Consider the following 13,541-nt stretch of genomic DNA (forward strand, 5'->3'; position numbering starts at 1 on the left):
GATTGATAGTGGTAAGGATAATTACTATGTTTCTATAGGTATATATCCTGATGTAACCAAATAGGAAATATAATAACCATTCCTTGGGGTAAAAAGCCCAAGTATTAACTTACTTTTGTTTTAATAGAAGACAGTTACTGGTGTTAAATACATTTATTGTAAACTTTAGACACAAAAATAGGTTCTCTAGGCCATTCACATGCACACTAAAACTAAAAAGCTGCAAACTACAACAATGCACATAATTATATAAACAATGTCACTCTGATGTTTACAGAATTGCTGTCCATGCAAGTGATCAGAGGCGCTGTCTATGAAGCCTTAAGATCCAGAAGTGTTGTTACTACCAAACCTCTGATTAACACTGTGAAGTAAGTGTTTTGGAAGGCAGTTCCACGAGCTGGCTAACATTTCTTTAAAGCAAATGACTGCTTCTAAGCTTAGCCTGAAAGTGGACAAAGAAAGAGAAAAATAATTTCACTTTACGGTTTAGAAGTACATTCACTTGAAGAACTACCAAAAAAGAAAAAGCACTTTAAAGATTTTCATAGGAACTGGATAGTTTTAACAGTGAAGGCTTGCTATTGCCCTTAAATTATCCATAAACCTGTTTTTTTCAAAAGCACTAATTTAAAGTGTTTAAGAAACACAATTTAAAATAAGTACCAAGTAAAAAGTTACTTACCTTACAAGAGATTTTGGTTGAACTGAAAATATAAGTATTTCATTACTGTGTGCCTAAAAAACAGACATGAAGAATATATTAAAAGTACTTCACAAGAAAGCTTCAGCAATATTATGAAGTGTCCTTTAATAAAAGGTAGTGTACTTACAGCCCTGTGATGGACAAGAAGGTTATTGGCACACCCACCAAACACAATGACTTCTCCTTCATCACTGGCACAAGCTGTATGCCATAATCTACATTTAAAACAAAAACTTGAGTTTGAAGTCACCCTGAACACCAAACTGATCATTTACACTACAGAACAGAGATGATGAAATAAAGACTAAAGATCTTTAGTGCAGCTCAAAACATAATGGTGAGATGCAGTTATCTCAAGGAAACGTAGCAGAAGCTGGAAAAATCAATGTCTGTTTTATCTGGATGTTACCGTTTTATCTTTCTGGTCCATTCCTAATTTATGCGATGAGGAATGTGAACTGTGCTGTTCTCTAGGTTTTTGTTAGCAATAAAAGTCTTACGGGGGATTAGTGGTATATGCCCTCTGCTTCTTCTCCTCTTTCCACAGGCAGGACCAGTTGGCCTTACACAAAACATCTGAGGGATGCTGACTCTGCCTGAGTGAACAAAGTATCTTCAGGCCTGATAATTCTGTGGAAAGAATATTTGTGCCAAATGACGTCTTAGCGGCATGACTGTACTTAGGTCAGAGGTGTGGGGAAAAATGCAGGCTGACATTATCCAAATGTGCTTTGAACACCAACTTTGCATTATTTCCTTTAGCAGTCTTTGTAACAATTCTTTTCGAGATTAACAAGAAAAGTAACTATCAGTGTTTTAATAGGCTCTTTTTGGATGATCTGACTTCTTGATCTTTGTTATACAGCACAACCGCAAATCTGATTGAAAGTTCTTGATTCTCCCTTCCCAGCCCCTCCCTGCCACTGCCATAAACATTCTTTAGGGTTTTGAAATTCTCTCCTTTCCAGTTCCTTTTTGTTTTTTTTAATGAAAAATCTAGAAACAGTTCAACTCAACTTGACTAAAGAGCTTGAGTATAAATTTTAACAATGTCAGTAATTTTATGATGAAGCAAAAGTCAAAATCCAGCTCTATTTTTCATACACAGATAAAATAGAAAGCACTGATACTAGGATAACACTGGTTTTCTCTTCTTCCAAAAGCTACAATGTTAACCCTTAGTGAATGCTAGGGTTCTTATAATAAGAATGATGACCTGAATGCAGCCAGTCAAATTTCCTCAATCATTACCAGTCTTGTACATCTCTATGGACCTCATTCATTCAGCATAAGAATTAGCTTTTAAATAGTTCATACCTTGGTTTTTCAGTATAGGGATGATTAAACTGTATCCATTCGTTTTTACTGATGCAGTAAGTCCAGGCATCACCTGATTGAAGCAAAGAAAAAGAGCTATGAAGTATGTTATTCTGTTAATGTGACATTGATATTTAAAGAGCATAGCTTTAGGGCTTCCCTGGTGGCGCAGTGGTTGAGAGTCCGCCTGCCGATGCAGGGGACACGGGTTCGTGCCCCGGTCCTGGGGGATCCCACATGCCGCGGAGCGGCTGGGCCCGTGAGCCATGGCCGCTGAGCCTACGCATCTGGAGCCTGCGCTCCGCAGCGGGAGAGGCCACAACAGTGAGAGGCCCGCATACAGCAAAAAAATAAATAAATAAAGAGCATAGCTTTAGTAAGAACAGTAATAAATCAGATTTTGAGTAGATACAGAAAGTATATTTCTTTTTTTTTCCTGCAGTTAACCAAGTAAGCCCTTTGCATGTTACAGCCCTTTAGCAGGGCAAAGTGTTCCGGGTCATTTTTTTACTGGACCAATGGATGTGTCATGAAAACAATTATAGGTATGTTATAGGATCAAAATTAGTAGCAAACCCTCTAACCAACCCTATAGCCCTCTGATAAATTTAAAATACTGATTTTTTTCAGCTATTCATATATCACTTATGAATTATATATAATAACTTTTTAATGTTCTTAAAGTACTTACTTAGTGGCTGTTTATCAGTGGTAAATCCTCCAAAGAGAAAGAGATGATCTGAAGAAACTGGTGTTAGTGAGTGCCAAGATCGGCCAACTGGGCATATGCCTTGTGGAATTCTGAAAATAATAGCTAAGTTACAATATCTACATTTAAAAGCCGCTACTGTATTTAATGCAGAGAAATACTAAAGAAATTTTCTTTAAAAATTTATATGGAATTTTGAAAAGAGACTTTAAAAAGTCTTCTTGGTATTAACTACATGCTTTAAAATGAACTACTTTCTTTGAAGGAAGAGTCTTTAACTTTAGATCTTTTCTTTTCAATAAACACTGAGCACATGCTATGTGCCAGGCATAGTTTATGGGAACTGAAAATTTTTAAATTCCTTCTTTAAGGATTTAGTGATTATGTTTACTTAAATTCATAGTTACAAAAAATGTAAGCAAGTACATTATATACTAATAATAGAGTAACGGAAAAATCCATTGAAATTTCTTTGAAAAACTTTTCTAAATAATTATCTAAAATGATACCTACAATTCATTCCACTCCCATGTATCCAGATTAAGACAGTGAAGATCATTCATTCTAGCATCCTAGAAAAGGATAATTAACTAGTTATCATTTTGAGTAATTCAAAAGCAAATCATTGAAACTGTTTTATATACTCACTCGATATCTGCCTCCAAACACAAAGCCTTTGTTTCCAACAGTTGCACAGGCATGGGCAGCACGAGGTGAAGGTGCTTTACCCTAGTAAGGTCATAAAAGCAATTTAATAAATAAGTGAACGTTTTATAAATACCAGAAAGAGTCTACTCTGGATGTGGGATAAGAATGTGCAAGACACTTGAGCTTTTAAGCTGAAGTGCAAACTTATAGTAGACAGCAGTACTGAAGGCTGACTAGCAAACTGGGAGTTTCTGAAATACATTACTGAAGGGGCTAGTTAATACAATAGAATGCTTGCTTGCTTCACTTTTATCTTTTAAAACGAAAGCTGGCATATTATATGACATCTGTGTCAGAGGAAAAATAAATCTAATATTTGAGTAACTTAAATTCCAATCCAGCACTAGGTCATTTATTACAAACAATACCACTTTAACAGCTATTAGATAATAGATGCTGCGCTAGTCTATACATTCATTAAACTTTTTTGAGTTTTAAACTCCTTGGAGAATAACAAATTGCCAATTTTACACCACCTGCCAACTCCCCTTCTAGTCTAAGCAGACTTGCTTTAATAATTCATTCTTCAGTAACTCACAGTAGTTATAGGCTGGCTCCAGACAAATGTTTCAGTGTCTAAAATATGTACATGATCATTCCATCCTCTTGGATGACTTGAATTCTACAGAAAATAAGAATCTGAGTTATTTTACAAATAATGTTCGTAAAATCATATAGCCTTTGTCTGGTTTATTAACAGAGCAAAATGAACAAAGCTAATAGCAAACAAAGTGTATTATTTCAACAGACTAAGTAGGCCATATGCAAATAAGAAACTTCATTTACCCAAAAAGATGTTTCATCAAATTCAAAAGTTCCCAATACTTTATCTTCAGGTAAATATCCATACCCTCCAAAAAATATTAACCTGTTTGATAAAAAAACAAGACATTAAAAAATCAAACATCCACAGGATACAAGAGATTTTTAAAATTTTGTCTTATCCATGAGTTGAGAAGGCACACTTGAGTATATAAAACTGCTTATTCAAATAATAATGGCTAACATGGCTAACATTTATGTCTTAGGTGCTTTACCATCAATTCACTTAATCCTCATGGGCACTCGAAGGCGTGTTCTACTGTTACAATGGTTATTGGTTAATGATACTTGGATGGCAAAGCACTTTCCACATAAAAACCCAAACCTATAGTGCTGCTAACTCACTTGTTTTTATATACCCAGACACCGAGTTTGTCCTTTGATGATGGAGGAATTCCTTGGCAGTCAATTCTTTCCCAGTGTAATACTCGGTCTGTAGACCTTGAATCCAGCATGTAGAACTGTCAGAAGCAATGATTTCAGTTAGATTTGGTTACATAAAAGAAATTCAACCTTGGCATTTAATTTTACTGCGTTCATGCTAATAAGACTGTCATCTAATTCAGTACTAATAAAAGTGGAACTGCAGACTGGCTGCTTGTCTGCAAAGTGTTAACTGGTCTGAGTCTAGATAAGAAATTTCTGCCAGAATGTAAATTACCTAAGTCACTGTGTACCCTGTTTAGTTCAGCTTATTTTTTTCCCATACCACACTCTTTTGATGAAGGAATAGAACATGTGTTGATTTACATTCTTGGCCTTAGATAGGCACTTTGAGTTGTACTGATCTAATTTACGGGTATCAGGATGGTATTACCAAAAAATCAGACTTAGTAATTCATCTTCAAATTCAATTTAACAAACATGTCTTAAGTGCCTACTTAACTCTAGGAGCTAAGGATAAATCTTAAAAGATTAAGTATTCATATATCTTTCACATCCAGGTATTTAAATAAATCTGGCTTTTTTTTTTTTTTTTTTTTTTTTACTTAAGACTCCTAAAGCTCCCTTTCCTCAACTCTAGTCAGTTAACTACTATCATTTCTCTGACCACTCCCCTAAAGCTGCCACAGCTTCTCTTTTTCCCAATCTTCCTCATGTTGTGTCAAACTTAGTTTACTCCCCCTTGGCCCTGAAAAATACATGGCTCAACTACAGCCTACAGTAGGGCCTCACAAAACCTTTTAGGCACGGAACCCTTCAAACAAAATCTTAAGCAAAAGCCTAAATATAAAAATAAGGGGGCTTCCCTGGTGGCACAGTGGTTGGGAATCCGCCTGCCAATGCAGGGGATGCGGGTTCGGGCCCTGGTCCAGGAAGATCCCACATGCCGCGGAGCGGCTGGGCCCATGCGCCACAACTACCGAACCTGTGCTCTAGAGCCTGCAAGCCGTAACTGCTGAGGCCTGTACACCTGGAGCCTGTGGTCTGCAGCGGCCACACACTGCAACGAAGGGTGGCCCACGCTCACCACAACTAGAAAGAGCCCGCGTGCAGCAACGAAGGCCCAACAGAGCCAAAAATTAAAATAAAATAAATTATTAAAAAAAAATAGGGCTTCCCTGGTGGCGCAGTGGTTGAGAGTCCGCCTGCCGATGCAGGGGACACGGGTTCGTGCCCCGGTCCGGGAAGATCCCACATGCCGCAGAGTGGCTAGGCCCGTGAGCCACAGCCGCTGAGCCTGCACGTCCGGAGCCTGTGCTCCGCAGCGGGAGAGGCCACAACAGTGAAAGGCCCATGTAACGCAAATAATAATAATAATAATAAGGGCCTGAAGAAATGGCTCCTCTGTTTACAACATACCCAACAGGAATCTGGGTTCATTGTGACAAGAGGCACAAAACTTGTGGCCTTCCTATGAGCAAATATCCAACACATGTCCCCCTGCACCTCCACGTGGCTGCTAGGCAGGACCAGTGGGACAGGGCTCAATATTGGAAGAAAAGCTACAGTATTTAGTGGGGAAGTTTGCCACCGAGAGCCTGTCAGGTCCACTCATGCATGAGCCATGAATGGTCTTATAGACATAAAGGCCTTGAACCTCTCTTTTCAAGGAAAAAGAAAAGAAAAATAGATTCCAATTATGTCATCTGGAAAAGGCAAAACTGTGGAGACAATAAAAAGATCGATGGGGCTTCCATGGTGGCACAGTGGTTCAGAGTCCACCTGCCGATGCAGGGGACACGGGTTCGTGCCCCGGTCCGGGAAGATCCCACATGCCGCGGAGCGGCTGGGCCCGTGAGCCATGGCCGCTGAGCCTGCGCGTCCGGAGCCTGTGCTCCGCAACGGGAGAGGCCACAACAGTGAGGGCCCGCGTACCGCAAAAAGAAAAAAAAAAAGATCGATGGTTGCCAGGAGTTTGGGGGGAGAGGAGAGATGAATACACGGAGTACAGAAATTTTTATGAGCAGTGAAATACTTCATATGACATTGTCATGACGGATATATCTCATTATATTTGTCCAAACCCACAGAATGTGCAACACTATTCAACTAAAGTGAACCCCAAGGTGAACCGTGAATGAATGAATTAAATTAGATAAAAGTGGAGCTACACTTGTTAAAATGGAGGAGGAGGGGGCAGTCTGGAGCCTGCCCAACACCATATGCTCCTCTCACACGTCCCAAGGCATCTCAAAGAAATCCCTAGAGTTCCTAGAAGCGCAGTTTGAAATTTGAAACCACTTCAGCCATATGCTCATCTACAGCAAATCACTTGGCATGTCCATGAACAAGATATTTGCTTACACCTCTGCGTCTTGGTACCTATATCTTGGCTACCCCTTCCAATTGTATGATTCTATTCAAGCGTCACCTCTTCGGTGAAGACTCTTCATTTTTCTGTTCCTCTGTCCTACCAAACACAATGGTAAGGATTCTTTTTCAGATTCAACAGTTTTTACTGAGCCGTTACTACGAGCCGACTCTGTGTTTCTCTTTATGATATGCTACTGAAATCGTTTACTTATATGCGTCCCTTCTAGAATGTGAGCTCCTAGAGGCGGGGACAGTGTCATTCATCTCTGTCTCCAATGTCTAAGCAAGTGCTCAGCATTAAGGTGCTTACTAAGTTGCCAAATAAATGAGTTTTTAAGAGTCTATGTATATCACAGGCACCTTTCTGACTGCATCTGTCTCTTACTGGCCTGAGAGAAAAACTGATACGTTTTTCCTATTTGGTAAAGATGTAGACTAAGTCCGAACAACAGTATCTTACGGTGCCGTGTTATAGGAACGTTAGTATATAAAATCTGTCAGTGTTAATTTCTCCTTATGGCTTTTTGAGTTGTGGCCTGTTAAATTTTACCCTGCTCCCCCCGCTTAACTGCATCTTGTTTTCATTTAGTTTACTAATATTCATCTAATACTCCAGGGTTCTGAAAGAATAAGTAGCTGCAAAGAACACAAAGAAAAACAACCTAGAAAGTTAACTGCACACACCTTACCAACCAAGGCTGATTTTACAGAAGGCCCAGGTGAATACCGGCTGGTAGACAAAAAAACTAAAATGCACATGCATACCATAATCAAGTACATGTATTTTTTAACTGGAACAAGAATAAGTATGGGCTAACCTTAGAAATCTGAAGTTGTCTGAAAAAGAACAAAGTTGCCTTAAACCATAATCCTTAGAAACACTAACCTTATTCGTATTGCCTCTTGAATGGTGTCCTCCAAACAAGTACAGCACCCTGTCTACACACACAGCACAGCTTCCTGACATAGAAGGAGGAACATCACCCTCAGTGTTAATTTTTTTCCTAAGGGGGAAAAAACTGAATGTAAATCGATTTCCCAAAAAGGAAGAAATGCAAAAATCTATTCATTCTTCTAATTCTATCCCCACAATAAAAAAATAAAATAAGCGGGCTGAGTAGCTATGTCGGGGGTCTCTTCTAGCTCTAAAGTTAGTTAACAGAATGAACTCATCCCTTCCACCCATTCCACAGGCTGTGCCAGCAGGTACTTACACATGGCAGCATGGGAGGTTCTAAAAGCCTACGTGTCATTTTATTATTCTAGGAGCAAACCATCTTACATTTCTCAAACTAAATTGTTCGCTTTTCTACTTACTTGGCCATTAATGGTTTTTTGATGGTTTTTTGTTTTTGAGTGGGCCAAGAACCCAAAAGAAAAAAAACTTCAGTATGTCAGTCCTGACAGATTAATAGGTGTTTTTAATTCAGTTACCTTTTAGCCATTCAAACGAATCTGTTTCAGACCTTATGTAATACTCCCAACACTCAGGTAGTGCCTACTATAGGCCAGGCCCTCCTCTGAGTGCTCTTTACATGTTTTAACTCATTCTGAATCTAAAAGTGAATCTGAATCAAAAAGCTAATAATTCTAAGATTCAAAACATTAATACAACACTCAAGGTCTTTTGCTCAGAATATCACTTCATCTATGCTAACTAAGCTTTAAGTTTTTTATTTGTTTTTGGCTGCACCATGTGACACACAGGATTTTAATTCCCCAACCAGGGATCGAACCCGTGCCCCCTGCAGTGGAAGTGTAGAGTCCTAACCACTGGACCATCAAGGAATTCCCAAGCTTTGTTCTGATAGGCTTAATTTGTAAAATTCCTTATGGGGCTGAATTGTTAAAAGGAAATATTAGAATTTCCATATTAAAGGAATACTATTATAAATGTCCAATTCTCTAGAAAAAGATCATCAAACAGCTAGATTAACACTGACTGGCTATGTGCAAAAATAATCCTGGTTTATTTTTAGTTGACCTTTTAAATCAAGTGGAACTACTATTCTCCTAGTTCTGAGATCTCTAATATGCTGAAGTATGTAATGCACAAAGTTTTCACAAAGCAAACCATGGAGAAAACTACTTTATAAATCCCGAAACACGGCCAACCCAGTATTCTGAGAATCATATTAATTCTGCTAAGAACATACTCCAGTAATACTGGTATGAAACTGGCAAAAGGTCCTTTCAGAATATCCATAGTTTGTATGCAAATTTAAGTTAATTTTGTTTTTTAGGCAAAACGTACTATTTCAAAGGGATTTGCATAGAAATTTTAATATTAGAGCTCATTGAAATAGAATACTACCTTTATTTCTAGCAGATACAATCTGGAAATTCTTTTCTCATTCAAGATAGCACACAACAAAGACAACATCTTGAAAAAAAAAATATATGGAACTTTTATTATATTTCCATTCCAGGATTTGAAGCCTCTACCTCTTTAATATTACTATAATACTTGACACAGCTCTGAATAGAAATTTCTTCAAGGTCATAAAAGCATCTAGTAATTACTGAACTACTAAAGAGATGCAAAAGCATCTAAGCTTAGCAGCTAAGCTAAACTAGCAGAACACTGTTTTCAGAATATATAGATAGCTTAGCATCTTTAATTAAAGTATTTTTATTCATTAGTGTGGGTTTTACAGAGTATGTTTTTGTTTGTAACCTTATTTGGATTTTTTTAGTCCCCCTCATAATATCCAGTTACCATCTTCCAGTCTCCATGTTGTAGATCCAGAGTTCTTCTCTAGGCAGATAAAAGTCATACAATCCTCTGACTTGATTACTCTAAGAAAAAACAAAGAAACAAAAAAAAATTGCAAATATAAAAAGTAATTTGTATTCTAAAGAGGCACTATTGTGTATTTTATATATATATTGTATATTGTATATATATTGTATATCTTATTTGAGATACTGAGAGTTATGAAAAGTTAAATAGGTTATAACAGTTCTATCAAATGCACAATCCTCCCTGCACCATGCCACATACTCAAGGTAATGCTTAATATAGACAGCCCTCAATTCAAATTTTTGATACAGCAGTTGTAATGGTGCAGGAAGTTACGAAATCTCCAGGTAATCTCTAAGGCCACTTTATCCTGAATTGTCCATGCACCAAATCTCACTTGCATGACTTCATGAGAGATTACCTGTGCCATGGTCAGCACGCTAAAGAAAGGTCTGCCTTCGACGTACCTAATCCTTGGGGCTTCCCTCATGGCGCAGTGGTTTTAAGAGTCCTCCTGCCAATGCAGGGGACACGGGTTCGATCCCTGGTCCAGGAAGATCCCACATGCCGTGGAACAACTAAGCCCGTGCGCCACAACTACTGAGCCTGTGCTCTAGAGCCCGCAAGCCACAACTAAAGCCTGCGTACCTAAAGCCCGTGCTCCGCAACAAGAGAAGCCCACGCATCGTAACAAAGAGTAGTGCCCGCTCGCCGCAACTAGAGAAAGCCCACGTGCGGCAACGAAGACCCAATGCAGCCAAAAATAAATAAATAAAATAGAGAAATTAGAAAAAAAAAAAGTACCTGATCACTAACAGGTGATGTAGAGTTTTCTAGCCATTCTCCCCTTTCACCCATCCATTCTCCACCAAGAAGCAGAGAGGCAGAACTGAAAATATTAAGTCCCCATGCAAAATTTTGTTCCTTGCTCTGATCCAGTTCCCTTCAGGTAACAGACTGAGCTTACCATATGCCAGAACTAGCTAAGTGCTGTCCATGGAGTGCTTTATTTAATCCTCACAACCACCATAAGAAATAGCTGGCACAGGTTTTTCAAAGAGGAAGGTGATTTGCCCAAGGCTGCTTAGCAAGGGACAGTGGAACCAGGATTCCCGCCTCCATTCCCTGCATTTGCAACTTCAGCCTCTGCCTGAGCCACTTTCTGAACAATGTCGATATACAGTAAACTGTTGCAGTTCACTGAAATGGGTGTCAGGGTCTTACAAGTTTAAGTATTACAGAGAATTGAACAGCTGGCCATGTAAACATTTCTCTTTCCACTCCACCACTTAGGAAAGGAAAGGCTGGAAGCAAAACAGCAGGCTGAGGGCTTCCCTGGTGGCGCAGTGGTTGACAGTCCGCCTGCCGATGCAGGGGACACGGGTTCGTGCCCTGGTCCGGGAAGATCCTACATGCCGCGGAGCGGCTGGGCCCGTGAGCCATGGCCGCTGAGCCTGCGCGTCCGGAGCCTGTGCTCCGCAACGGGAGAGGCCCCAACAGTGAGAGGCCCGCATACCACAAAAAAAAAAAAAATAGCAGGCTGACCTGCAATACATCAGGCTGGTGGCAGGAGGAAAACTGACTTCTGTGTAGGAAGCTAAGGTTTATTGCCATCAAAACAATCTCCAAGGACTTCCTGTTTGTGGTACTCTTAGGGTTCTAACCAAAATGGGGAGGATGGCCTGTTTTGGAACCACCAACTTACTTCATTGATCATGCTTCTCCACCTGGCCTCAGCCCTAGGCATCCAGGCCCTCCACAACTCAGCTTCAGAAATCTTCCACCCTGACAACCCTCCTTCTGCCCACCTTCCTTCTTTGTGAAAAGTCCCATTCCCTCAACACTGCTGAGTTTTACAAATAGAATTACAAATAAAGTAGTTTAGGCTGAAGACTAACAGGTTTACTTTTCTCCAAAGGAATTATTTACGTTTTAATTAAGGTCACCACATACTGGCCACCTTCCTCCTACCAAATACTCTCCTCTGAACACATTCATTGGAGGCTGGGGAAAACATTCCAGATTAATTAGGATTGGCAAAAAGGAACCAAATGAAGTAATCAGGAAAGCTTTATCCCATCTATCTTTTTTTTTGGTGGTATGCGGGCCTCTCCGGTTGTGGAGCACAGGCTCCGGACGCGCAGGCTCAGCGGCCATGGCTCACGGGCCCAGCCACTCCGCAGCATGTGGGATCTTCCCGGACCGGGGCACGAACCCGTGTCCCCTGCATCAGCAGGCGGACTCTCAACCACTACGCCACCAGGGAAGCCCCCATCTATCTTTTGAAAGTCATCTCAAAGACGGTCAACTATGATCAACTGTACCATAATCTAAAATCTACTACCAGAATCAAGAAGTGCTTCCAAGTCATGGAAGGTACAGGTGTAGCGGACTAGATTTCAAGCAAATGGGGATGGGGGGAGATCGTTTTTAAAACCAAAAGAGACTAAAAATATTTTCGGTAGGAATAGATCAGAACCACCCCCAGCAAATGAAAATAAGACGATTCTAGAATGTGGAGTGCTACGGGGAACCTCTAAAAGCAAAGGGCAGAACTAGTGAGGTTTAAATAGGAGACACTTGGGTAGGATTTCCAGACAGAGGAAAAAAGGAGAAACGCAAGTAAATGCTCTAAACTGGTAACTAATCAGATTGTTCACGAGTAGGGGTCAAAGAGCCGCACTCTGTAGTTAAAGTTGTTCCTGCTGATTTTTTCGGTTATTTCTAGAGCTTTTCCATTAATTTTCTTAATAGGGATTTCTTGTGAAAAACATCCTTTCTCAGCTGAAACCAAGAGGAAAATAGCCCTGAAGCGTTCCAATAACAATGGGATGTAGCTGGGACGCCTGAACAGGTGGGAAGTTTCAATAAGACGATTCCTGCGGCCTTTGGGAATTCCGAGGCATTTTCCTACACTGCTGTCTCCCCATAAGTGGGCCACGGTATCAGTGGGCCACCTGAGCCCGGCTCCACAGGGTAATGTGCTCCTAGGTAGACCTGATAAAGGATGAGTGATCTCACACACCGTTACCTCTTATACACCCCCAACCCTTTTAAATAAAACACATTTCGCGGTCCTGCACCGCCCGCCGTGCCCTCCCCAGATAACGCTCGGATGTCAAACAGCGCGCAGGGCGGCCGCGAGCAGCGTGGGGCGGGGAGCGGGCTTTGTAAGCAGAAGGCGGGCGTGACAACAGACCAGGAGGCTTGGGACGGTAGGGAGACCCGTGGGAAGATTCCCACACTCGCGGAGGACAAGGGACCAACAGGCGGAGTCGCGACGTTGGGGCGCGGGAGGCGATCGGGGCGGCCGCTCTGGTCCTCCCGCCGGCCCACCAACCCCGACCCAGTAACAGCCGAGCGACACCCGCCGCGGCCCGGCCACCCACTGACCTTGTAGCCGCCCCAGACGAACATGTGGCGCCCGTCGCTGACGGCTACGTGGCCGCTGCGTTCAGCGGGGCAGGCGAGCTCCGCGGACTCGTAGCCCTCATAGGCCGGCCCCGGGAGCTCGTCCTCCCGCAGGTCCTCGTAGCCATCGGCCATCTTGAGGCTGCACTTCGGCTCACCGACAATCCCCGCACCCGCGACGGAGGAAAAGACAAAGGAAAAGGAAGGAGACGCACGGTGGCGCGAGGCGAGGCGGCGGTGGCCAAAGGCACAGCGTTAGGGCCGCTCCCCGCCGCCCGCGCTCGCGTCCTCGCGGCCCACCTCACCGAGGACGGCCTCTCGCCGTCTGGCGGGGGTCGCGGCTGGCGGGGGTCGCGGGCCGGGGGGGG

The 13,541-nt window shown here is 41.7% G+C and overlaps 1 protein-coding gene and 1 non-coding gene across 3 annotated transcripts; one reads left to right on the plus strand and one right to left on the minus strand.

Moving 5' to 3' along the window:
• Nucleotides 1–138: 138 nt before the first annotated feature.
• KLHDC2 (kelch domain containing 2) lies at nucleotides 139–13,535 on the minus strand. 2 transcript variants are annotated; one of them, XM_024768360.1, is made up of 13 exons: nucleotides 13,156–13,535; nucleotides 9,739–9,818; nucleotides 7,906–8,023; nucleotides 4,608–4,723; nucleotides 4,227–4,308; nucleotides 3,979–4,062; nucleotides 3,381–3,461; nucleotides 3,246–3,304; nucleotides 2,715–2,824; nucleotides 2,024–2,096; nucleotides 834–921; nucleotides 686–738; nucleotides 139–445 (listed from the first exon to the last, which is right to left on the minus strand). In XM_024768360.1, the coding sequence occupies exons 1-13, from the start codon at nucleotides 13,306–13,308 to the stop codon at nucleotides 322–324; spliced, it is 1,221 nt and encodes a 406-aa protein (XP_024624128.1). In that variant the 5' UTR covers nucleotides 13,309–13,535; the 3' UTR covers nucleotides 139–321. The 2 variants fall into 2 exon arrangements, 1 of the variants encoding a protein (XP_024624128.1); XR_003006315.1 differs by lacking the exon at nucleotides 139–445 and having other exon boundaries at nucleotides 681–738; nucleotides 834–1,336.
• LOC112392383 (small nucleolar RNA SNORA11) lies at nucleotides 6,016–6,140 on the plus strand. The gene has a single exon (XR_003001682.1). It is a non-coding gene; the product is annotated as a small nucleolar RNA SNORA11 (small nucleolar RNA).
• Nucleotides 13,536–13,541: the final 6 nt, after the last annotated feature.

This window comes from Neophocaena asiaeorientalis, unplaced genomic scaffold (genome assembly GCF_003031525.2).
Source record: "Neophocaena asiaeorientalis asiaeorientalis breed wild unplaced genomic scaffold, Neophocaena_asiaeorientalis_V1.1 scaffold233, whole genome shotgun sequence".
Lineage (NCBI taxonomy): Eukaryota > Metazoa > Chordata > Mammalia > Artiodactyla > Phocoenidae > Neophocaena > Neophocaena asiaeorientalis.